We start from the raw sequence: 26,390 nt of genomic DNA, 5'->3' as shown, positions 1-26,390 counted from the left end.
TGACCTTTGACCACCAAACACAAATCCACTCACCCTAACTAAAAAAATACTATCTTCACTTGTTCTTGACATTTCGTGCTCACAATGAAATGGCACAGATGAACAGAGAGAAGCGTAAAAAAATGTGATTTTAAGATGTGATCTGTTTCAAATGTACCACACTGCCCCCTACAGATGATGTGTGGACGACAGAGGCTGCCAAACCAAACAGCTCTGAGCTGAACTTTTAATCGATGACTTCCTGAGGGTCCGTGTTTGGCAGCGCTGCTTGGCGACGTCATGGTTGATGACAGATGGCCCTCACTCTGTGTGTGTGTGTGTGATCAGCAGCTCGTTAATAAACACTGATCAGTGTGTTTCCTTGAGATGAACAGAGAAGGAGGGCAAGGTCACGTTGACGACCAAGTCCAACAATCTGAGACACACTGTCAATCTAATAATGTGTCAGCGGTCACACCTAAATAGCATGAAACATGTTCATGCAATCAGATTCAAGTCATTCACATCATTAAAATGTCTTCAGGCCAGTGTGTGACCATCAATAAAACATATTCAGGTAATCAGACTACAATAATTAAAAATGCAGGTAATCAAAATGTATTTGTTCAGGTAATCCGATTACCATCTTCAAAATGTGTCAAGGTAATCAGATTATAATGATTCAGATAATCAAAGTACAATCATTAAAATGTGTTGAAGTTATCAGATTATACAGCCATTCAGGTAATCAGATTACCATCTTTAAAATGTGTGAAGGTAATCAGATTATAATGATTCAGATAATCAAAGTACAATCATTAAAATGTGTTGAAGTAATCACATTACAGTCATTCAGGTAATCCGATTACAAGCATTACCCCTTTTTTTTACAGGTAATCTGATTACAGTCATTAGAATGGGTTCAGGCAATCAGATTACAGTCAAGACAAATGTGTCGAGTTAATCCGATTACAGTCATTCAGGTAATGTATTTGCAGGTGTTAAACCGTCTTCATGTAATCAGATTAAAATCATTCAGAGAGTTGTTCATCCACAGCTGATACATCAGTGGGTTCAAATGTGTTATTTTGGGACTTTGGTGGAAATTTTTCTTTTGTTTGATTAGTTTCAGATAAATGTGACTGTCCTTGCAGCGAGGACAGTGTCTCAGGACAGTGTCTCAGGACAGTATCTCAGGACAGTTCTCTCTCTGTGTGTCCATCAGCTGATCATATGAAACCAGACAATCACCTTTCAGACAAAGCTGCACTTGTGGAGAGTTAGTAGGAGGATTCAGAGTTTGAAACATTATAATAGGTTTTTAAAAGCTCCGCACACACAGGGCCTAAAGTAGGAGACGCTGAGGCTTATTTATGTGATTTATGTTTTTTAATGCAACACACGACACATCGTTATATCCCAATATGGAGATGTTTATCAGCACCAGCAGTCAAGACATTTTGTGTGTAAAAAAGTGACGACTCGCAAGCTTAGATTAGATTCTGTCTCATTAGGACCAGGTTTTATATGAGAGAGAGACAGACAGAGAGAGAGAGAGACAGCAGGTTGAGTGGTTAAACAGTGACACCTGCTGACTCAGACCTTTTCCTTTAGCCAGGATTTCAAAATAAAATCTCTCATGTTGTGAGGTTTAACAATGAAATGAAACATACTCCGTGCATGAGAAACATCACCTAAACCAGCTGTTACCAAAGTGTGGGCCGAGACAGTATTGCAGGTGGGCCATGAAAGGTCAATAAATAATGTTTTTATGTTATGATATATTTTAAGAAATACTTACAAGGCATAAAACAGAGCCATGGTTTTTAAATGATAAAATGAGTTCATGTGACAATTCCTGCTTAAAGTTAAAGATTAAAGTTAAAGATTCCACATGTTCATGTTGGGTTTAATATTGTGACATTTCCAAGCATACAGGCCTAACATTTCAGTATGTGCAATAACGTTCATTTGTTGATTTTAATTTGTAAATTGTTATTTATGTTGATGGATAAATTGCTCCACAAAAGACAAACGAACCACACTATGTCTCCTCTGGCGCCACTTTAAGGACATCCTCGTCCTGCTCACGTGTGGGGGAGGTGGAGTCAGGGACAGTGTCCGGAATTGGGGTGGGGTCTGTTTCTGGGACCACATCTATTTCAGGGACAGGGTCTGTTTCTGGGACAACAGCTGACTCCTCTTCAGTCCTGTCATGTGACACATGTTGCATCTCTGTAAGCTCCGCCTCTCTATCATCCACCTGATGGATGAACCCAGTGGACCCTGAGCAGCCTCTGCTGTGATGTGACCCCTCGTCCCTGGATGTGACCGCCCTCTTCACACTCCCTCTTGCAGTGGGAGGGGCCTGTCTCCCCATGTGGCCCTGACTTAGTGAAGCCCGCCTGTTTTTATGATTCTGACTGGTTCTGTCTCTTTGGTTCTGGCTTTGGTGCTGGATCCATTGGGCTCTGTGCAGAACCACAGCAGCCAGGTCTGAGTGGGATGACGTGCTGTCAATCAACCTCCTGCCCATGGCGAGTGGCCGCAGGGGCAGTGCCAGCTTCAGTCGCAGCCAGAACCGTGACCGCCGCGGCTCAGATCTACTCCCCCGCCACTTGACAGTGCTGACAGCAGCCTGACAGAGCTGCGTCACCTCCACGCAGTGTAGTTTACTGACGGAGCGGTAAACAATGGCGGCGATGGAGGCTTGGTGGCCGTGTTGGAGGTACAGGCCCACGCGGCACTCCAGGAGGCTGAAACCTTTCTCTGTCAGGAAGGCGGGGCTGAGGACAAAGAGGAGGCAGCGACTCCGCTGCATCGCCTGCAGGACGGCCTCTGATGGGTCTGAACGACAGGAAGACAACAAATAAAATTCAAACACCTTTGAATCAGGAAAAAACACAACTTAATGTAATTGGTTCAGAGGTTTGATTTCCCTCATATTATAAAATCATCTGATTGTTGTTGCTGAGGATCATTTCTACAACCAACCACATCATCCTGAGTTACCTTTCATTGCTTTCATACAGAATGCATTCAGTGACCACAAACAGTCACCATTTGCACCATGTGCTGCAGCCACATTTAAATCTATAGAAAAACATTGACAATAAACTGAAATAATCAGTCATTCCAAAAACAGCTGAGTGCAGTTTGCAGCTGAAAAGCTATCAAGGTGACGTGTGTTTGGCCTCAATAGCGAGTAGATAAAAGGGTATCGATTGTGAGTGTATTTCTTGGAAATATGGATCAAATGGAGTCTTGATATTCTCTCACTTCCTGGTTGTCCTCAGTGAGCAAACAGGATCGGGTCAAAGGTCAGCTCCAAAACACCCCAAGTGTTGTATTTGATTTTTAGTAATGTTAGCAATGTTTTTTTTTTTTTATTAGTGTGTTCTTCATTAACAATTTCCCATAACATTAGTGATATTAGTAATTTAATGTATTTTTTGTAAAGTTGTAAAACTTTCTGTAACATTGTTTCTTCTGCATCCATAAGTTTATGGAAACAAAAAAGCAGAGTGTGGACAAAAGGCTATTTATGTCATTTATCTGGAGGGAATATAACATTACATTTCTTACCTTCACTCAGCCACTGGTAAAATAACTTAATAAAAGATCATGCAGAAAATCACAGAAGACAAAAATAGCAACAACAACAACAACAACAACAACAATAATAATAATAATAATAATATAATTTTAAACTCTTCTTGGTGTTTGCAAAAACATAGAGACACGAAAACGGGAAAAAAAACAATGACATGAATGAATGACTGAGGATGTAACATTTATTACCATGACATTTATCCATCTTGTAAAAAAAAAAAAAAAAAACACATAAAATATTGTACATTTTTCAAAAACATCTGAGCAAGACAAAGTGCAGGATGCAGCCTCTCATTGAAATATGGTTTATAAAAAGTGTTCAGGATGAAAACGTGATTAAATCAACTGATTTAATATTCTTATAGTGAATTATAAAAGCAGAAGCTTTGCAAAAAAAATACTAATAAAAAATTCAGTGTGCAAAAATAAATTCAACATGTTAGTAACAATTATCTGTAAACCTGTTTTTCTCTGACTTTAGGCCAGATTCATACTTTTATTCATCTTAAAGGCCTTTAGATATTTAAAACTGCACTGTATAAATCGTCCTCAGTGAGTAACTGTTTCCTCTGTAAAATGTTACAACTGTGCTTTGTTTAGAGTCATTTGTATCAGATTCTCTCCCTGTGTTAGTGTGTCGCCTAATTTTCCATACAGTACATTATTAGGAAAACAAATCACAAATGAGGTGAAACAACCAGAACAAGTGAGTGACTTGAGAAGCTTCAAACATTGATATGAAATTCGATTCAGATGTTTATGAAGATGACTCCTTGTCGTGTTTCCCCTAACTTTTCCCTCTAGTGCCACCAAGAGGTAAAACTGGAGATAGAATTATAACTACGCTGATGCCAAAATGGCGTTCTGAACACATTCCTGCCAGATTGTGTACATTCTCTTCCTCAAAAGAGCGTCCCCTTGTCCCCTTGTCCTTGTGAACAAAGGCAAGAATGTAAGAAGCCATGGATTTATATGAATCTGGAGAAATCATGACTCAGCAGAGATGGTAGCCTGCTGAGACACCAACCATCTGCCACATACAGTGCTGTGCTCAGCTCACTCCATCACTCATCATCCAGAGAACAACACAGCTCACGCAACGGAAGGCAGAAACAGGTCAGGTGACCTCAACATAATGTGCAACAACCACATTCACGCCATGAAACTGGGCCACTCTGTGTAACATAAAAACTATAAAGGTCATGAGTTTCTCACTCGTAGACAACCAGAACTGATCTGGATTAGAGGTGAAACAGCTTCAGTATGTTCAATATACACGAGTTAAGAACTGATCATGGAAGCTGCTCCGTGAAATCTACTGCGATATGACATACAAATAAAAACATATTAACACTGAGAGAATTGTATCAAATGGATTAGTGCTTAAGTATCAATCACTCTGTGGCACACTTTAGTCTTTCTGTCGAAGTGCTTGGTGCAACTTTACAATAAAACCACCCTATCAAAGATTTACAGACAGTCTTATCGTTAGCACATCGCTAATACTTTAACGATGACTCATAATAGTAACAAAAGTTAGAGCAGTTTTCACTAATTAATCTCGCGCAACTGTTTGGAAATACTGCCATTAAACTCACCAATTAAGAGTTATTATGCTGTTACCCTGCAAGAGAGTTAATAATTAATGAACAAAGTAGTTCATTTGAACACCAAAGTAAACTTTGACTGCTAAGTTACACTGATGATGGTTTAATGTGAGTATGAAGAAGACAGAGGATACTGAGAAGTCTAAGGCTTCCCAGAGTGCAGCTCATCATTTTCGGCAACAATTCACCATCTCCTGCTCTTAAAATAATAACGTGAGAGTTCATTTAAAATCTTTGCTTTCAGTTTTACTCAAATCCAGTAACTGTAAAATATGGACTATTCATTTTAGTTTTAATAGGTTACATGCAGGTGGATGTATTATTATTGTTATTATTATTATTATTATTATTAGTGGTAGTAGTATTAGTATTGGACAATCTTTATGCAATCAAATGCTTTATTTTGTAGCTTATATATGCAAAGTGTGATTTAAAGTTCAAATGTTATTTACTGCCTGTGAAATGATCAAAGGTGTGAATTGAAGGTTTTGTTGATCTGAAGTTGATTTTCAGAATTGAAATGTGGTCACATTGACTTTTCCTTTGGAAGTGACTTTTCAACTGATCACCGTGAGGAGGTGTCTGTTTCTCATGTATCTGCTGTGACTGAAGGACGTCACCCTCTGTCATGCTACGTAGCACAGTTGAGGTGTTACGTTACATTACATGCCATTTAGCAGACGCTTTTATCCAAAGCGACTTACAATAAGTGGATTTCAACATTTGGGTATAAACAAGAGCTAGAAGTAAGGAAGCGCTTCAAGTAAGGCAAACTATGTGTTACTAATGAGGCCCGTCTGCGAGTTTGTGCTGTTCTGACTGTACAGCCTCATCAAAGCCACCTCCTTGCTGTTCTGCCTCTCCTCCTCCCCCATGCTGTTGCTGACCCTCCTCATGGGCAGCTCCACCCTCAGTCTCTTCCAGAAGCGGGACGTCAGCTCTCTGGACTTGTCGCCCTGCCAACAGACAAGTGCCAGCGCCACCCGGGCTCTGCGCAGCTCCCGAACCCAACCCTGCCACCGCACTGGCTTGTACTGGACCAGGATTACCCGCAGGTGCCCGCCATGGGCCATGCCGTCGATACCGGCCATCAGCTCCAGCAGGGCCTGGGAGCCCTGGGTGGCATAGCCCGGGCTAATAACCACCAACAGGCGCCGGCTACGAGCCACAAAACTCAGAGTCTCATCTGTGATGGCTGTAGGGAGAGAAGTGGTTTAATGAAGACGGATGAATGGATGAGAATTTTAATCTGTTTTGAAGCCTTGAGACTTGCAATTTGTACAGCGCCTTGTTGACAATTTAGATATCACCTGCAACCAGGCACCTATTGGAGGATACCAGCTGTCAATCACAGTAACATCCACTCATATGTGACAGGCTTGATTATCTATGATATTTATAAATCAATCTGGAACATAGTTAACAAAATTGTCATAGTGTGCTATTAACGAATCACCAAGTATCGATTGAGACTTTTAAATCCTCAAACTGTTTACAGACATAATAAATGAAGAGAGAAGTAGGTGAATATGCCCATGGTTATTTTTTTTTTTTTAAACCAGTGGAGTCGCCCCCTGGTGGCGACTTGATATCGTCTCACTTCCTGGTTGTCCTCGGTGAGCAAACCGGAAGACACATGGCTGTAGGGAGAGACGTGGTTTAATGAAGATGGATGAATGGATGGAAAATTCCTAACCTGCATTATTCTGTATACACAAATATGAGGAACTGATTATTGTAAACTGCTCACTCTGCCACACACAATTCAATAGAGAAAGTGAGTCACAACACACAGGAGGTATTAATCGACTGCTGCCTCCATCAAGTTCAAATGTGTTTTGTGTCTGAAAACGTCAGATTTACCTCAATGACAGAAACGTATCAAACAAAGCAGCAGTCGACCAAGACCTCCTGTGTCACTCATTTTCTCATTTTCCCAATGGATTCTCATCGTCTATAATTTTCAGCAAATCTCTGTGTCACCTCGTCGCCACTATCTCTTTTACAGTACGGCTAAACCTCTGCCTGTTTTCACTCCACTGCTCAAAGCAAAAATTCAGTTTGTGTTTGATGGGAGTGTAAAGTGTAAAGTACACACAGTTGTTTGTGTGTGTGTGTGTGTGTGTGTGCGTGTGTGTGCGCTCACTTCCTCCAGGCAGACTGTCTTTGTCAAAGATACACACTGAGTATCCGAGCTCATTCTCCAGAACTGTGTGCAGCGTCGTCAGAACAAACTGCTCCTCCTCGCTGTTCCTCGCATACGAGATGTATACGTCATACTCCTTATCATCTGAACACACACACGCACACACACAGATAATCGAACAGAGACAGGAAATGTCGAAATGTCAAAATGTAGACAACCATCTGAACAGGAAAGTCATGATGTCATTTAAATAAAACAGATAAAAACACTCATATAGCAAACACCTCCACAAAGACGTAAAGACTTTGTCTTGTGGGTTCTACATGCATCTTTCATCTTTCGAAATTCATCCCGATCCGTTAAGGTGTCACTGAAATGTGTACATCTGAACTTGATGGTCGAGTGTCTGATCCCAGCGTACACCCAATCCAGTGTGTTTTGACAGATTTATGTTATAAGAGATAAGGATTTCTTCAAGATGTGATCATATTTTGTGACAATTTTCTTATTTCTTAGTTTCTCTTCTCATTGTCTGTGTGGACTTTGGTGTGGGGGAGTGAGTGGTTTACAAAGTTGTTGGAAAAGGCTTTAAAAAAAAAAGAAGAAGGTGCAACAGCAGTGAACATATTCTTGAAATCTGGTCAAATTAAGCAGTCATAGATTTTATTAGGTGAGCCTGTTAAGTGTTTAAGGTGTTATGTTAAGGTGTTTTTTTTACCTCATTTAGGGAAAATACACAATAGATCCCCTTTACAAAAGAAAAACAACTCTCTACACAACATAAAAAGCCTTCTTTTAAGTATATAAATACAGTCCAGCAGAATGATTGGGATCAGATGTCAGCATGTCCTTAAAAGCACCATCATTCAGTAGCTGCATTAACATAAAGAAGTTGTGTTTCCTTTGATAAAAGCATTAAGCTGATTGTGGGAACTTTACAACCACACAGTGAATATTAACGGTGTGTGTGTGTGTGTGTGTGTGTGTGAGAGAGAGAGAGCGGGAAAGAAAGAGGGGGAGAGAGAGAGAGAGAGAGAGAGCGGGAAAGAGAGAGAGAGAGAGAGAGAAATACAAGCTTTAATAATCTAAATGGTCCGCCTGAAGTGCAGCCTGTGACACTGCGGATAACTGAGTTACAACTTTTTGTTGAGGAACGTGCACCGAGCGTTTTTAATTACACAGAGATACTGCAGCTGCATCGCACCGATCAATAAATTATACACAAGATGATCGATAACTTTACATGAAGACAATCACTGGCCATTAGGGCTGGGTAGTAAATTAGTACTGGTTCCTCACTGGTCAATTAAGAGGAAAGCTTCTGGACATATGGTACCGCTGTCAATATTTATGTTTAATATTTATGCATTTTCCAATAACCAGATTTCCCTTAATGATGAGGAAACTGCGTTGTTTATTCTCGTCAGAGCAGACAAGCACTCAAAGGTTTAGGCTCAGTTTGCTAAACTTAGTGAAAATGCTTATGAAAATGCTTGTGTCTGAAGAAACAAGTCATTAAATAACTCAAAACTTTCTTCTCTTTCTTCTCAACATGTGAATGCCAGTTAAAACTTAATTCATCAATAAAATTGTTAATATTCAATGACCCTGGTATAGGTCAAAGACAGTCTCACCTGTGAGTCGCTCATCGGTGCCGAACCACGAGCGGTAGAGCAGTAGCATTTCCAGCCAGAAGACGTGATAAACCACAAAGAGGAGCAGCATCAGGACCAGCGTCGCACCAAGACCACAACCCAGCTCCACCGACGGCACCGACACTGACACACGCGACAAAACAGCACAACACAACAGTCCAGTCAGGTTTGAGAACAGGACATGCATGTGACACCGCAGCTGCGTCTTCAGGGTGGGATGGTGACCAGGAGATCAAATTTGATGTTATGTGTCTCACACCTTCCTCCTCCAGCAGAACTCTGCGGGTATCAAAGCCGCAGTCATTCTTCACAGAACAGTTGTACTCTTTGTTCAGGTCATCGGAGCGAAAGTCCTGGATCACAAGCACGCTCTCCTCTGTCCGGTCCCCGTAATCATAATTAATCCGTCTGCAAACACACACACACACACACAGACCTCATTTTTCAAAATAAAACCCTAACTGTCAGAGCCGCACTGGGCCTCCAGCAAGATTTATGTTCAATAAATCTCTCTCTCTGTCTCTGCAGGTTTGCTTGTTTGGGGCATTAAAGAGACACTGTGATACAACTGGTGGTGGAATTTGAGTACACTAAAGCAGGGCTGCAACTCACCATTACTTTCTCTATCGATTAATCTGTTCATTTTGTATTTAGTACTCGTTTGGTCCATAAATGTCAGAAAATGTTGTTTCCCAAATCTCAAACCTCTTGTTTTGTCCACAAACCAAAAATCACTAGTTTCTTTGTTATATGGAGCAAAGAAACCAGAAAATACAAGAAGCTGAAAAATCTTTTTTTAACTATAAAAAAAAGATCAAACCAATGAGTCGATTATCAAAATAGTTGACAATTCATTTATAAACGATTAACAGAATAATTTGTTGTGAAAGTTCATTCTGTCTGCAGATTGAACTTTTTTTTTAGACCACAGAAAGTTTTCCCTTATCTTGTATCTAACCGGTGTCACCTGATGTTAGGTGATGTGTCTTATCAGCTCCATGTGTGTGACAGCATATACACTCCCTTGTGCGTGCACTAGGGAGGAAGGCGGAAGTTACACACTGAAACTGGTTAACAAGGTAAAGGAAAACTCCCTGTTCTTACTAAAAAAAAAAACTAAAAAAAACCTAACTAACCGGATAATTGTTGCAGCCTCATACTGAAGTACATTTACACAAGTACTCCACTTGGAGGAATTCTAGATAAAAAAGTAAAGAAACCAACTGACTTTGAAGAAGCACGCAAGAAATGTATGATATTAAATCATAAAATGACGATGAATGACGGCACGTTAAAACTGAAATACTGGCTTCATTGATAACAGCGCAGTCATTTCATTCACAATCTGAAACCAAATTTACAGCCTGCAAATCGTGTCTATGTTGTGGAAAAGGGGCATAATTGTAGCTCCTCATCGATCCAGCTTGGGCTGGCTCCTCAAAAATACCTGACAACATCGAGTCTCTGAGCGGGAGCCCTCTCCATTTTATTTAGGTTGCAGTACCCGTTTCCATCTCTAGTTGTACATCTTACATGCAGCCCCTTTAAACAGCACCACTCACTCACTTACCAACAAAGAAATCTACTTGAAATCCACTATATTTTTGTTGGTATGTAGTGTTATATGTAGTCCCTGCTTTAGTTACAGTTACTTTACATAAGTTACGGTGAGTCCTGATTCTCTAGGTATACACAGACTTGGCAGTAATGGGAAAACTGACAGTTTCCTTCCTACCTGTTCGATTTGGAGAAGCGACGTTGGTCAGCAAGCTTGTCCAGTGTGTTCCCATCAACTGTCCACCAAATGTCCCACGGCGACTCCAGGTATGGGAAATGAGCTCTGCACACCAGACGCACTTCGGTGCCTAAAAAAACCCCACAACATGTGTTATTATTATGAAACTAAACGTATAGGGTGAAGCAGGACCCCTGCAGTTTCTCTGTCCTCCAGCTTGCAGTGCCTTTTAAACATTCTTTTTGTCCACAGCAAATGTCTGTTCTTAAAGTTATAGTTTCCCCCTGCACAGTCCATGGAGAAAAATCAGATTTTTTTTTGCAAGCAGCAGCAGCAGCTCCTGTGTCCCCATGAGCTAAAAACACTGATTTCCTCTTTTGACTGTGGTGTGAGAGGAAGTTTTGTTGTGGTTAGTATAGCTACACAATGTACTCAGTGGACAAGTGTGCACCCTAAGCAACACGTCATACTTGTCAACATGCAAAACAGTGGTAGGGGACTGAGCCTGAATCTAAATGTGTCAAGGCAGATTCGAACCATTCACAGGGCAGTTCAAAGAGGGAGCAGGTGCTCCAACTGTAAACTCCAGCAGTTTAGTAAGTGACACAAACTTCAGTTTCCTGTTTAAATGCTGCTTTTTTTTTCCTGGCACTTATGATTTCAATGAGACTGAGGATCCGTGTTTCAGGCCACACACAGCAGAGTCAGCTGTACATGAGACAGGCTGCAATCTCTCTGTTCACTGAGTCTCATCAATGCACACACTTACTGTGAACATTACAGAATGTGTGTGTGTGTGTGTGTGTGTGTTCTGTTTTATGACACCAGCTCCTGCAGCCTGTCCTCTTTTGCACAGACAATTAACTTTTTGAATGTTGGATCTCATCTCGCTGCTCGTTGTCTCTCGGGCAAAAAAACAATTTAAAAGAAGTTGTTGGCAGAAGAAGCGCCCACGGCTCCGTCATCCCTGCAGTGGCAGCTTTATGTCCCCAGGTGGACGAGTGGCTGTTCGTCACACCACCAGATAATCAGTTTCCATCTGTTTGAATGTGTGCGTGTGAGACCGGCTTTCTCACGATGAGTGGTTCAGATTTCCCTCAGCAACCCGTGCCACTGCTCTGCCATGTGACCACAAACACTGGTTTCACAGTGTTACAAATATTTTTAAAAGAAGACTTAAAACCTTTCTGACTTACTTCAAAAAAGTAAGTCAGTAAAAGTGCCAGCTGGTTACCATGGAGATGACTGGAACAGAAGCATATATTGAAAACGTATGACAAGTAGTGTCAAACCACGCTCCATCAAGAGTGCTGAGCAACAGTGAATAAGTCATTGACACTAGAAACTAGCCACTCACAGAGGAGATTTGATGAGAAGAGGCCCACTTCATATGATCAGTGTTTAAACTACATTTATATTCAGGACGACACTGAAGCTTCAGGATATAATTATATTGAATCCGGCTTTGATTCCAGTGTTAATGTTATCTGACAGCATTCGGTTGGTGACCTACCCTGTTTGACAGAGATGACCTTGTTCCTGACCGGGTAGATGATGCTGGGTAATTTGGGCAGAGGGGATGCAGCTGAGTGAAGAAGACAGAGGAGCATTTAGCAAGTTTACAACGGTCCTTTAAAGTGTGCGTGATGCTGTCATCGGTGATGTGGTTGCCTCACAGACTGCAGTGACGTTGATGCTCCTGGTAAAGTGGAGCTCTTGGCCTCTCCTCTGGTACGTAACGGTGCAGAAATAATAACCTTGGAACTGCTCCGACATGATGTAAATGTGTAGACTGGATCCTTTCTGCTGCCGGTTTCTGTTCCAGAACGAATGACACTGAAGAGACAGAGGACACATTACAGAGTGAGACAGAGCGGATAAACTCCTCCATTAACCAGTCCAAGCATCAATCCACTCCTACAACTGAGCATTCTCACACTTGTATCTCATTGTAGCATCCAATCTGCCCTGGAGATGGCAGAATACTCTAAATAAAACCTGTGTTTCACAACAAACAAATACTTATTACCAATTGGATTCATGGACAGCATAGATAGAGAGATGTATTAACCTTGCCATTTGCTGTCACATGATACCAGGTGACGGTCAGGTTGTCATCGGCCATCTTGGTAACATCCTGCAAGTCTGGACACTCCAGGATCTTACCATCCTGCAATGGAATGACCGCTTGACTGGGTGGCGCAGCAACTGGAGGCCAGCAGTCTGTGTCGAGCACCACATCGTCACGTCGCAGCACCTTCAGGCGCATGGCAATCTTACTGCACGACGACTTGTTCCTGTAGAGGTGGAAACGGTAAGACAGTACGCATCAGGCCTCCATGGCATCAAAATCTAAGGGTCTCTGATGTCATGTCATGTGATGTGAAGCACAATGAAAATACATACAAAGATGCACATTTTACAGTACTAACATGAAGACACAACGTTCACATTGCTCTCTTCAGTTACTCAGGTTGATATATTTCAAGCAGTTGCTTTATTTGTGTACCCCGAGTGAGTGTGAGCAAGACTGGGTGAAGAGAGGGCTTCCTGGACTACTTCTTAAACTAAGAAGGTTAAACTTCTTAAACTAACTTCTTACACATAATCAAGTCACTTGATTCCGGCTGTTGGTCACTGATCGTCACTTAAACATTTATTTCAATGAAACCAAAGTTTCCTTGGTTTCATTGGAACCAAAAATATAGGTCAACAAAATGTTTAGAACAAACCGAGACACAGGAAACAGGATGTGACATGAAATTTCACAAAAAGTTCAGCATAGAACGAGGCCACAGATCAGTCAAGTTGAAATTCTTAAGCTTGTAACATTGAATCATGATACACATGATTGGACAAACAGCTGCAGCTCTAAGCCTGCACAGCACAACATTCAGGACTGGACCGAGTCCAGCTGATGGGTCACATTTAAGCTCCAGTGATCCCTCAGTGCTCAGCAGCGGCACTTCTTCAACGCACTCCCGGAGCCACTTCAGTTGATTAAGTGTCGAGGAAGTGGGATCGAAACTGAGGGAGCAGCAGCAACACAACAGCTGATTTTTATCTGACCCCAGAGCTGCTACATGGACCCTCTGATGTCGGTGCACCTGGCTGTACTGACACACTGTCCGCTATGACTGCAGTGTCTGCTCCCCTGCGCCAACAATCAGGAGACAGCCAGACAGCCAGACAGCCAGTTCCAACAGGAAACTGAAGTTTGTGTCCCTCGGCCACACCAAAGTCCATATAGCATAGCTCAACATATCTTTAACCACTGCTTGATAAGCAGTGAACATATTCTTAGGATAACGTAGACATAGAATTTATTAGAGGTACAGTCAGAGCTGACTACTTGTCATAGAAGCTCATTTGTAAATGTTTAGTTTAAAAGATCAGCAGAGAATCCACAGTATACCAGAAACTCACTTTTTCAACTACATTCAAATCAGGAGCTACATTTTAGCATTAATTACACAGTCTCTCTACAGACCTCCACTGTCTCGCCTTGAAAAGGCTGCATTAGATCATGTCCAGGGCCGAGGCCAAACACCTTTTGATTTAGAGGTGGATATTTCTGAGAGTGAGTGGAGGCGAGTTAGTAAATTAAACAAGTATGCATATACATACATACATAACTCCATCTATGTTGCATTGTTTTGATGATCCTGATAATTCTGATGCATGTACTAAATGTGGCTTAGAAGAAGATTCTCCATTTCACTGCCTCTGGAACCGCCCTAAAATTATGATTCTTTTCTTCTTGGACTTCTGCCATATGAGGTTAGGTTTTGGATTCAGGTAAAAACAATTAACTCTTTGTACACTTCAAGCTAAATCAAGTGGAGGAACACAGAGACACCTAAAGTGGGACTTTGGTTTAAAAATATATCTAGTTCTTGTGCTATGAGTCTTTACATCTAGGGACAATATCTCAAATATCTTGAAAATTAAATAACGCTATTTAAGACATGAAATATTATAAGAACATGAGAGAATAATGCATTTGTTTTTTTAGTATATCTTCTTTCCTCACTTTTTACTTTTAAATTCCTTACAAAACAATAAAAATAAATATATATCTAAATGTGTGATTCAGACAGTGTCTCTCCGTCTTACCGTAACATGCAGATGTACTGTCCGCTGTCCTCGATGGTGGCCGGCAGCAGCCACAGTCTCTCTCTGTCCTTACTGAGCCGTGTGCTGCAGAGAAGAGTCATCATCATTCATTAGAGCCTGAATGTAGATCACATGTGGGTCAATCGCAGTGACAAGACAACAGAGTCTGGAACAACGTCTGTGCCGCTAATCAAGCTGCTCGCCAACAAAACACCATACATCCAATCTGGAGGGAAAATCATTAGCACTTCATGATTCAGTGCCTCACAGAGACAAATTAGTCTGAGCGCCTTACTGCGGCTGTACCTGTACGAGATCGGCTGCTCCAGGTCATGGCCCTCGGGGAGGCGGTACCAGAAGAGGTTGTGTCCGGTGCTCTGAGTGGAGGTGTAATTGTAGACAGAGGGATGAGAGAAAAGAGGACACGAGAGCCACCCTGCCTCCCCCTCCAGGACAGAGACAGCACCCTTACTGGACTCCCCCCAGTCATAACACATGGGCTCTGACAAAGGATTTAAAAGGAAATGTTCAACAACAAAGAATGATCTGTTCAAGAAGACAACAAACAAACAAATCATGTCAAACGTTAACACCTTCAAAGGGGGCTAATCTCGTAGTGGTTAACTGATTCTGGTGGCTAACATACAGCTCTGATTTAAAGCTTTAATGTGAGGATTACACAGAGGTTAGTCCATGTCGCTTTTAACCAGCCTTGTTAAAATAACGACGTTACTACACTTCCATCTCATTACAGGACTAATGCAGAGAGGGCGACTGCTCCATTAAAACACAGATACTAATCTGAGCTGCACACTCAGTCATTTTGAAAGACAAATGACATGAATCATCCAGAGCAGGAAGAGTCTTATCTTAGATTAAACTGCTTCTGCTGCTCTTATTTATCACATCTGGCACAAAATGGGACGTTTGACAAAAGAGCAACTAAGTTGAGACACTCGCTGATATTTTTGGACGGAAATGTTTTTTTCTGAACTTCACGCTGGAAATTCAAGAGATTTATTTTGTCAGTGTGGGAAAAAACTGAATTATAATTAGATTTATCATTTCCTTTGATGGTGTTTGCTCTACATGAATCACACTTAAAGGGATAGTTCAGGTTTTGTATGGTGGTTATTTGAGGTGCAGACACCAGCCAAACAACAAAGTGATTTTTGCCACATAACAAAAGGCTTACCTAAGAAAATCTGCATCAGCCAATCTTGCTGTAAGTCTTTTCAATTGAGAATCAGCATTTTTAGTTTGCAGGGTCACAGGAGTTACACTAAATGTGTCTCGTTTGGCAAAATCGCATCACTGAGGTAAGTCTAAACAAAAGGTTTTCAAACATCAAAATCACAAATTAACACATTTTAACTAACTGATGGATGCAACAACTTGTAAAATCTCAGATTTTGTCCATGGACTTTGGTGTGTGTGTGAGCGATTTAAAACTTCAGTTTCCTGTCAAAAAGGGCTCTCGTATAGGGAGAAAATGTGGAATATATACCGATAATAGATACTGTGTCATAGGTTAGACACAGGGGGGCACACAGTGCAGTCGGTGCCAACTATGTGCCAGTGCCTCATACGAACCACAAAACTACCAGAAAACCTGCTTTAAATAAGACAATGACCTTCTTTCACTGAGTCCCTTCTCTCAGGACCATTAACACATATTTGTGTTGTAAAAAATTTAACAGAAATATAATTTATTCTATCCTTGTGGCAGCATCCTGTTTTCAGTTCAAGGCGTTCATTTAAGAAAGTGAGGTGTAGAACAGTTTCTCTGGATCCTAAAAGACTAAACACTGGATTAATGGGAAACTCTCTACACCTGAATGGACTGATGTGGGAGTGGGACTGTGTGTGTGTGTGTGTGTGTGTGTGTGCGTGTGCGTGTGCGTGTGCGTGTGTATGTGTAGGTAATTGACCTGTCAGGTTTTCCCAGCCAGAGTATTAGTCTTTCTATTTAAACCCACAACATCCTCCCCCCTCCTCCTCCTCCTCCTCCTCCTCATCCTCCTCCCCCTCCACCATCCATCCATAATATTATCTTCATCTTCATCCCTCCATCCAATAATAGCCAACCGTCTACATTATCCATCCATGTAGGCCTAAAAGTCTCATGCAGAATGTAAATTAAATGCAATGAAAAATGTTACTGCGTCCTGTAGCCACAGACGTGGGCATGTTGAGACGAAAAGCTTTGACTCTAAGTTTGGGTTCATTAGAGTAAATCAATGATATTTACCTCATTACAAAGACAACACTAAAAACATGAACTCAATTATGATGAGTAATGGGTTTGTCATGTTATACAGGGGAAAAAACAAAAACAATTACTCATGAAATGTTCAATACTTGAGATCATATTAAGGGGCTGGTTCATGATTTTCAGTGTGTCGATACAAAATCCTGACACTTTCCCTCAAATGCTGATTTGAGGTAGATGCTTAGAGATAGGCCGGAAAGCTCAGTCATCCAGGAGGGGCTCAGAGTAGAGCCTTTTGGATGCCTCCATGGTGAGGTATTCAGGGCACATCCCACTGGAAGGAGGCCCCGGGGAAGACCCAGGACTCGCTGGAGAGACTATGTATCTCGGATGGCCTGGGAAACGCCTCAGGATTCCCCTGGAAGAGCTGGACAAAGTGGCTGGGGAGAGGGAAGTCTGTGCCTCTCTGCTAAAGCTGCTAGCCACGTGTCTCGACCTCGGATAAGAAGTAGAAGATGGATGGATGGATGGAGTCATATCAGGTGATCTAAATGTGTTTGCCGATATCCAATAATAATCTGCTTAAAAAGATATTGTGCATTCCTAATATTAAATACAAAATGAAACTTTGGTATTAATGGTGATGGTAACAACAATGTCACACTCATGCGTGGTTGTGAAACCACCGGAAATGCACATGAGCCTCAGTAAGTCATCCATTAACCACAACCTCCTCCCCTCATCGCTCATCACACATCACGTAGGGCATTAGTGGTCATCATGTCACACAACTATCTACAGCCACAACATAGAAGTATTCATCGTCATCATCGGTCGTCCTCCACGCCAACCTCCCACTGTCCACCCCCCCACCTCAACTCCACACCCGGTGTCCCCTCCTCCACGCGCCTGAGACAGTCTTACAAATGACCCGCTCTCCCTGCAACCATCCATTCACTGTCCCATGGGGACCAAAGCTTCTGCTTCAATTAACCCCCTTTCTGCAGAGTTGCACCAACACGAACAGACCGAGTGTGTGCGTGTGTGTGTTTAATAAAGGCCAACAATTATCCCCCGTCTTCCACTGTTCCTACATGAAAACAAGTAAACCGGGAGCATTTTTTGTGATAAAAAGGTAAAAACACGGACGGTGTTTCTCTGCTGTTACCGTCGACTGTCACCGTTATCGATTGTTGTTGCTGCTGCTGGTGCTGCTGCTGCTGTGACTCACCTGTCAGGAGACTGGACTGAGAGGCACTTGGTGTCATCCCGACTGCAACCGTGAAGAGGAGGAGAAGCGTGGAGATGAAGGTCGCCCTGCACACAGACAAAGAGACTGCTGACACGACATCCAGAGTCCAAGCTGCATTATGAACCAACATAAGGCTGGAGTTTATGTTGTGGAGGCAATGTGACCTGGGGTTTACACTTAGTTAGTCATTGTATTACAATATAGAGCAGTTAATGGTCACATAGGTCTCTCTCTCTTTCTCTCTCTCTCTCTTAGAGCCACACTGAGGTTGTTCTATCCGAATCCAAGTTTGCTTTCACACTGCACTAAAGTGAAACAAACCGAACCTTTTGAATAACTTACGGTGCTGCGTCAAGAATTACTAAACGAGAAGACAAGACAACAATGAACAAGAACACTCGCTCATCTCTTGGTTAATGCAGGACAACTTCTGCTTCCTCCACATCAGAGCAAAACATAGAGCTGCATCAAATCCTATCGTTTTATGTGACCATACGTCTCTTTGAAGTAGACTGTGAGGTCAATCACAGACTAACTGATGCAGTAATGGAGAGGACGTGTGGTCACCAAGCGACAAACTGGCCTTTGTGATGTCAGTATCTAACGTCACTAAAATGTCACAAAAACATCCTTCCTTCTTAAAGGAGGTTGAAACGTCGTTCAGTGAGGAAGTGAATCTGTGTCTCAACAGTTTCCAGAGCACAGCGACAGTCTCTCTCTCTCTATACCTCTGCTTCTGCCTGTCAGTGTCAGGGTCTCTCGTTCATCCATGAATCTGCAGCGGCAGCAAAGTGAAGTCACAGAAGGCAACAACAATCTGGTGTTCAGTGAAGATGATGGAAGGACGATAACGACCTTCACCTCTCTTTCCCTTTCAGTTCAGCTCTCGCATAATAAATGATAACACAAACCTTTACGACATGTCTGGTTATAGACATTTGTTCCTATTAAATGTTACTTTAGGTTTTGTTCTTGGTCGGGAAACAAGACGACAGCTGACAGGTTTAGCTGTGATGGCACACAGTTTTGGTTCTGGATGAGTCCCGACAACTGGACTTATTATCATATTTGATATCAGCGTCCGGACAAACAGTGCTGTTTGTTAGTGATACTTTAAATCACAGTATGTATTTTAACTTTAGTCGCTTCTTAATAACACAAAAACATTCAATTATTTCTGATTAGTGTGTCACACGTCTCAAAGATGAATTAAATGTCATAATTACCTGAAGACAAAATACACTTGTTGAATACTTCAATGCAACTTTGCTGATTTACGAGACACATTTATGAGTAATGAACTATTTTATTTTGAACAAACACACATGTCCTTGCTCCATGTGTTGCTGCGTGTACCCCTTACACTGGTGTTTGACATGACTTCTGACTGAGACACCATTCCAGGGGACAAAGTTTGACTTGATCTTATATAGGAAGAGGAGTGCGAGCCAAATAAAAGAAGATGCCCGGAGAGAGTGAAACTGATGGAGATAATGTGTCATGGTGGATGACCAGGCAGAACTAGTGGATCCCATGAGGGACATAGAGAAGGAGAGGTGTTCAACAACAATACCATTCATCACACACCACTCACACGCACACACACACACACACAGATATTCTTGTTAGGACACTACACTGGCTTCCATTCCTTTGTACAGCCGAACCAAAACCCTTATATCTAACTTTAACCATGACAACTTAATACCTTAACCTTATCTTAATTTAGCCACCACTCACATCTTTTTTCACCTTAACCTTCACTAAAACTAGTCTTGTTGTCTTCTTGAGGAATGCTGGTCCTGAAAATGTCAATGTTTGTACCATAAAAGGTCTTACAGAGGTAACAGACACACACACACACACACACACTTTATATCAGGTGGTGCTTAATGCAGTCAAAGATGGAAAGACCCTGCATATAGACAGACAGAGACACTTTAGTCACTGAGAGAAAGAGAGAGAGAAATAAATACATCACAGCAGACAAAGGCTCAAAAGTATAGACTCTCTTTGACAAAAGCAATCAAAAAGTTGCGACTTGTATCGCGTGCAAAAGTGTAGATGTGAGTAAACAGGTAGCACTTGATAAACGTGAGGGACGTCAGCGTGTTTGACTTCTTCTTCTTTAGCAAAGCTTGTGTTTCCACTGCAGCTAATGGAACTGCTCTGTGCACCGTGCAGCCTCAAAGCTCCGGCGCTGACAGAAGCCTGAATTTAGCACTCTTTATGATTATATTGTGTGGCTACTTAGTCTTACACAGTGAAGGGGGTCACAGGCCCGGGGTGCTCCCGAGCAAGGCAACCAATCCCCATTACTCCCACAGATAAGTGCTGCCCACAGCTTCTGTGTGTTCACTACTGGTGTGTAAAAAAGGATGGGTTTAAATGCAGAGGCGACTGGGCTCTTGCCAAGTTTATTATAAAATATATTAAGCCCTTCACTGCAGAGGAGGACACTGGTTTAAACAGAAGTCAGGTGGTGCGGTGAGACTCACGCTCTTCTTCCCCCAATACCTTGATATCGTTCAGCAATATCGTTATGAATAAAACTCCTATCGATACCCATCCTTATAGAGTTATTTAGCCAGCTAATGTTGCTTGAATGTGGTGTAAAAATGATCTTTGACAGTTTAAATTCATCTAAGCTAAAGTAGACTGTTTCAGCTTCTTTAACAAAGACTTCAGAGTAGGAAAAGGCCATTTAGCCACTTAGCAAAAGGATCACCAAGAACAATCTACTAAAGTCACAATATCTTGTATGTTCAGTGCTTTATCTCACTGTTAGATGATCTTTCTCAACAGGAAACTTCAGGTTGTGTTGCTTTGTTAGCTGGTCATGCTTCATGCTAAAGTCCATTAAGAAATTCTGGGTTTGAAGCTCGAGGGGACACAGAAGCTGCTGGTCTACCAATGCCTCTTTTGCTTAGGCTGTGTGTGAGTTATATCACAATGAAGGATTTCAAACACCACAGTATGAAAATAAGACATTTGATCTCACTGACGGACGCAGCAGTGGATCAACAAATCCTGTGTGGCTTGATGTGTAATTGCCAAATTTCTTTATGGACTTCAGTGTGGGAGAATAAACGGTTCACAAAAAACACTTGAAACTTTAGTTTCCTTGTTTGAAAAGGCAATACAACAGCGAAAAATGCAAGCAACACATAGCTGTTAAGATAACATTGACTCAAGCTGTTATAAATATCAGTCTGTGGTTCATGACGCAGAGAGCTCACAAAACTCAGGCAACACATAACCACACTTCAAAAAAAAAAAATAATACCCTGTCCTAATATGTAAAAATAAAAATAACAATTACCAAAAGCAGCATGTTCCACAAAGATTAGAACTGTATGATTGTATTTACTGCAGACACCAGTTACTCAGGCTGAGAGGAGTCCAATTGGTTGAAGTGTCTGGACCAGAACTTTCTTTGGTCCGTTTTTTTGACTTAAAACTGAACATAAAGATATTGATTATTCTAATAAGATGATTGGAGCTGAACAGCTGCAGTTCTGCCCTGGCTGCTGCTGATACTGATGATGATGATGATGAGTATGATGATGACGAAAAGGCTGCAGTGTTCAGTTCTTTGTGCTGATCACTGCACAGTCCCCAAACTGATCTGACTCACGATAATCTGATTACCAGAATGGATCGATGAGGAGCATTTAGACTCCTCTTACAGACAGCAAGTCCCACCCCCCCCCCCCCCCAGACTCTGATTTAAAAAGTGTCCATTTAAACGTTCAGTCAAACATTACACGTTGTGTGCCGAACTTTCCATTCAGTTACGAAATACATTGTTAATCCCGGTAGTCTCCTGGAAAATTCGGCTGATAAATTGTTCAGCAAACACAACTCAACATGAATGAATCTCCACATTAGTGGCTGCCATCTGCTGTGCTTGCTACTGCCTGGGCTGACAGGAATAACAGGCAAATCAGTTACTCAAGCACTGACTGTGTCGATTTAAACGCAGTTTGAAGTGAAGAGTGTGCGCCGAATTGTAGACAACACACATATTTAAAAAAACGTAACGATTTTACTTTCCTTTTGAATGTAATAATGCGGGATATGAACCGACGTTCCCTGCACGCATTTACAAACGAAGCTTCGTATGAGCAGCGCGTGGTGTGACACACTGGAGTTGTTCCGTACTCGGTGTATTTGTTTGTTTAAGTCGTTAAAGGAGAAGCGAACGTAGAGCGGGGAAAGTGAACTTACATGGACCGAAGCCGGGGACCGTCCTCGCTCGTGTCTGCTCAGGGTTGAGTCGGGTCCAGGTTCCACGGAGCAGAGAGAAGCAGGTCAGGGTGGGGGGCGGCACCAAGACCAGGACCTGTCAGTGAGGGAACACCCCGAGTCTGTGAGGAGGTTTACTCACTGAGCCCGTGACAGTCTCAGTCTCTCTCTCTCTCTCTCTCTCTCTCTCTCTCAGAGCCCTAGTGTCAGAGCTCGATCTGTCACGTGACGTGAAAATCAGAAAAGAGAGAGAAAATCCGTAAAAAAAGGTTAAATAATCTGAGCGATTGTAGGAAGTCCCATGGTTGTGTTTATTCCGGTTAATGCTCCTCCTACACACTGATGTTGCGAAATGGCACACACGCACACACTCGTTTGCGCTTCATTCATAGTGAAAAGACATAATGCATTCCTTAACCCCCTTACCCTTTAACTGTAATGCTAACTCGGACATTAAAACATGTCTTCACCTTAGAATAAAGTCATTTACCATATGGGGACAAAAATCAATAAGGAAGACATGTCCCCATAATGTGACTGTGCCAACAGATGTATGTCCTCACAACATAAGGAATAAGGAAAAGTATCAACAGTGAGTAAAAGTACTTAACGAGTATCATCTCGTTTTCAGTTTTCCTCGGAATTAGCTTCATTAATCACATTATTAGTAGAAATTATTAGGAGTCAAGGTGCAGTCTGATTCGTGGTGTGATGTCGCCCCCTTGTGGCTTCACTGTGGAACTACCTTCTGGGTCAAAAGTATGCGGACTGAAAAGAGTCACTAAGCGTGTAAGTCACTGTTTTTTTATTTAACAAAATAAAAGACAGAAAACAAACAAAAAAAGAGCTGCTCTCACAATAAAACATCTCCTATTTCCCTGCTGTTAACATAATGTAGTGTAAGTTTGTGTTGCCATCTGTCTGGCTCATAAAAGTTACTGTTATGTTTGTTTCTCTTTTGTTGTTGTTTACTTTGTAGTTCTAACTGGACTATATATGCCCTCAAATATCTCATGTCCTCTTGTAATAACTTTCAGAGACACGTTTGCTTGGGACACTGTCAACTGGATTCAGACTTAGAGCAACAGTAAATTTAAAGGGAGATTTCTTGTGCACACTTTCTTGTGAACGTTTTATTTCAGCCAAACAAAAAGCTCATCTAATAAACTCCACACCACGTTAAATGTATGATTTGTTAAGAAGATGTTCACTACTTCATCTCGCTGTTAGACCGATTTCTCCCAACGGTAAATTATTGTTTGTAAATACTTCTCTCCAACACCAAATTCCATTAAGAAATGAATCATTTTTAGCTCACAAGGACACAGGAGCTGCCTGTCTACTGTTACCTTGTTTGGTAAGTTTGTACAGCTGATGTAAATGTGAATGAATGATTTTAAGCATCGAAGTTACAAAGTATTATATTTGAGCTGAATATTATATAACTAGTGAATCATTAACTCCTGTGTGCTGTGGTGTAAAATGACTGATTTTCTCTATGGGCTTTGGTGCAGTAGAGAGAGCAGTTTACAAACTTTAGTTTCCTGTTGAAAAAGTCTAACAGCAAGATAAATCAACTGACATACTCTTAAAATATCATATACTTAATCTGACATTTATATACTGTATGCTTAAAACATTTTTTTGCTGTCCTGCTGGCAGCCATGTTTTCACTAAGCCTCCATAATTCCGGCAGGTTCCCACAGCTCTGACCGGGTAAGTACGTTTAAAAAAAAGAGTCACACACACTTGAATATTTCTTATGATTCTTTTTTATTTTTCAATCATCTTTTTAATCCTGCGGCGTATTTGCGATGGCATTTTTTTGTCTTATATATGATGCGATAGATGACTGTGTTTCAGAAAAGGTGCAAACATCAGCAAACACAAAGAAAGATCAAGACATTTCCACTCGGCAACAGTTCCTCCTCCTCCTCCTCTTCCTCCTCCTCCTCTCCGTTGCTTTAATGACATCATCATTTTGTGCCAGTGGACTTTTGGCAGTGCTGCGGACAAACAGCGCTGCCTACAGGCGGACTTTGGAGGTCAACAGGTCAACTCAGCTGCACTTTAATGATCACCAATAATGTCATAATGATGATGATGATAACATTATCATCACCATGACTATTGCTAATTAATTAGTGTGTGAGTCGACTGTTGTTCTTGTTAACTTTAATGTCCGTTCTAAGAAACAGCCTAAAAGGTGAGAATGGATTTAACATTATCACTAATATTCACAACCATAGTGTCACGCAAACGTTTAAGTAATTTAAAAAATAAAAAACACAATAAAACTGACAAACTGGTGCAAATCTTTTTCCCGTCCATGTTTTCTCCCGTGGTAATCGAATGCACCATTAGATTAATTTGTTTTGGATTAATTTGTTGAAAGATGGCATCGACGTTGGATTAAGATATCGACAGTTTGGGAAGAGAAACATTCACAGACGACATGGACTCTGCCGTCTCTACATGGACCGAGTCAAAACTTCAAACTGGAAGACTTTCTTGAGGCAGTGCGGTGGACTGTGATTGGTACGTTCCCTTTCCCTCTACATCTGTCCATCCATCCATCCACTAAATACACAATACACGATATAAAAACAAAACAAAACAAGAAGCACTTGGGGCTGTCGCAGCCAATAACAAGTCGACCTCGACCCGTCCCTGACCTTGACCCCGTCCCTGACCTCAACCCTGTCCCTGACCTCGACCCCGTCCCTGACTTCGACCCCGTCCCTGACCTCTACGCTTCATTCTGACACGTCAGGTTAAAACATTGCAGCAGAAACAGCACAAATAGCAGCATGCATCACAGTTCTCCACATGCAGACAATCAAATGCTTCACGTATGTTTTCATGTCGGCTGACGGAAGACGACCAAGTTTCCCAAAAACGACCTGAGTGTGGTGTTTTCAGTCTTTGTGGGGGAGCAGTTTTGTTGTTTTTTGTTGTTAAATCATTAAATCCTGAAGATGTAAACAACCTGTACAAAATGATATATATATATATTCCACAGGAGAACGAAGGCAGTGATAGAGAGAGAGAGAGAAATAAGGGTTCATTTTGCTTTTGAAGTGGGCATTGACATTTTTTTCCTGTAAACGTGAAAAATGTTGAACATGTTTTTGGGAAACCTGGTCATTGACGGGTTTAAGTGAGAGAAGAACTTGGTTAAATGTTGGAAACAAGACACTCCAAAAAGATCCTTTTTGAAATGACTGGCTGTGAACTTTAAACTGGTGAAGGTGATTTCATGTTTATTACTTTTAGAAGTATGATGACATTTCAGGGCAGTGCGTTTCATCTACATGAAGCAGGGCAGTGTCACCAACCAGCCCGTCAACCGACACCTGAACGCATCTGCGTGTTTCCCATAATATTTCCCTCTTTGACAACAATTAAATATTTGTTTTGTTCAACAACCTTATAACAAACGTCTGAACTTTGTTTCGAGTAGATGTGCAGCGTAACCGATGTCTCCAGCTGAGAGGCCTTTAAGTCCATCACCACCTAAACTGATTTTTGATAAACATTCATCCGTCTGTCTGACTCTAAAGTAGCAGGAATACTAACATTTAAAAAATGTGTTTGCGACTAAAGTACGATCTGATTCGCGTGGAAAAAAAGGGAAGAAGGAAAATATACAAAAGTGTAGAGTTTCATTTGAATATGTTTGTCGCTGCAGATTTCTACACTCTTAAAGACACAGTCACCTGCATGACTGTGAACCTTCATGGAAAAACAGCTTGTGACGTTCTTTAATGTAAAATATAAAAATTAAATGTATTGAATCATAAATACGCACATGTATTTCGTTTTATT

General features: G+C 41.5%; 1 protein-coding gene across 2 annotated transcripts; it reads right to left on the bottom strand.

Annotated features, from left to right (window-relative positions):
• Nucleotides 1-1,899: 1,899 nt before the first annotated feature.
• On the bottom strand, nt 1,900-22,740 carry LOC131463005 (interleukin-1 receptor accessory protein). 2 transcript variants are annotated; one of them, XM_058634614.1, is made up of 12 exons: nt 22,545-22,740; nt 18,294-18,379; nt 15,157-15,352; nt 14,851-14,934; nt 12,806-13,031; nt 12,411-12,570; nt 12,248-12,319; nt 10,735-10,864; nt 9,259-9,407; nt 8,979-9,122; nt 7,345-7,488; nt 1,900-2,826 (listed from the first exon to the last, which is right to left on the bottom strand). In XM_058634614.1, coding segments are annotated over exons 1-12 (2,196 nt in total). In that variant the 5' UTR covers nt 22,547-22,740; the 3' UTR covers nt 1,900-2,023. The 2 variants fall into 2 exon arrangements, with proteins under 2 accessions (XP_058490597.1, XP_058490598.1); XM_058634615.1 differs by lacking the exon at nt 1,900-2,826 and adding an exon at nt 3,756-6,393.
• Between the last annotated feature and the right edge of the window lie 3,650 nt (nt 22,741-26,390).

The sequence above is a fragment of the Solea solea genome, chromosome 7 (genome assembly GCF_958295425.1).
Source record: "Solea solea chromosome 7, fSolSol10.1, whole genome shotgun sequence".
Taxonomy (NCBI): Eukaryota; Metazoa; Chordata; class Actinopteri; order Pleuronectiformes; family Soleidae; genus Solea; species Solea solea.
The sequence above is the reverse complement of the archived record's forward strand: the minus strand, read 5'-3'. Positions and strand labels throughout refer to the sequence as shown.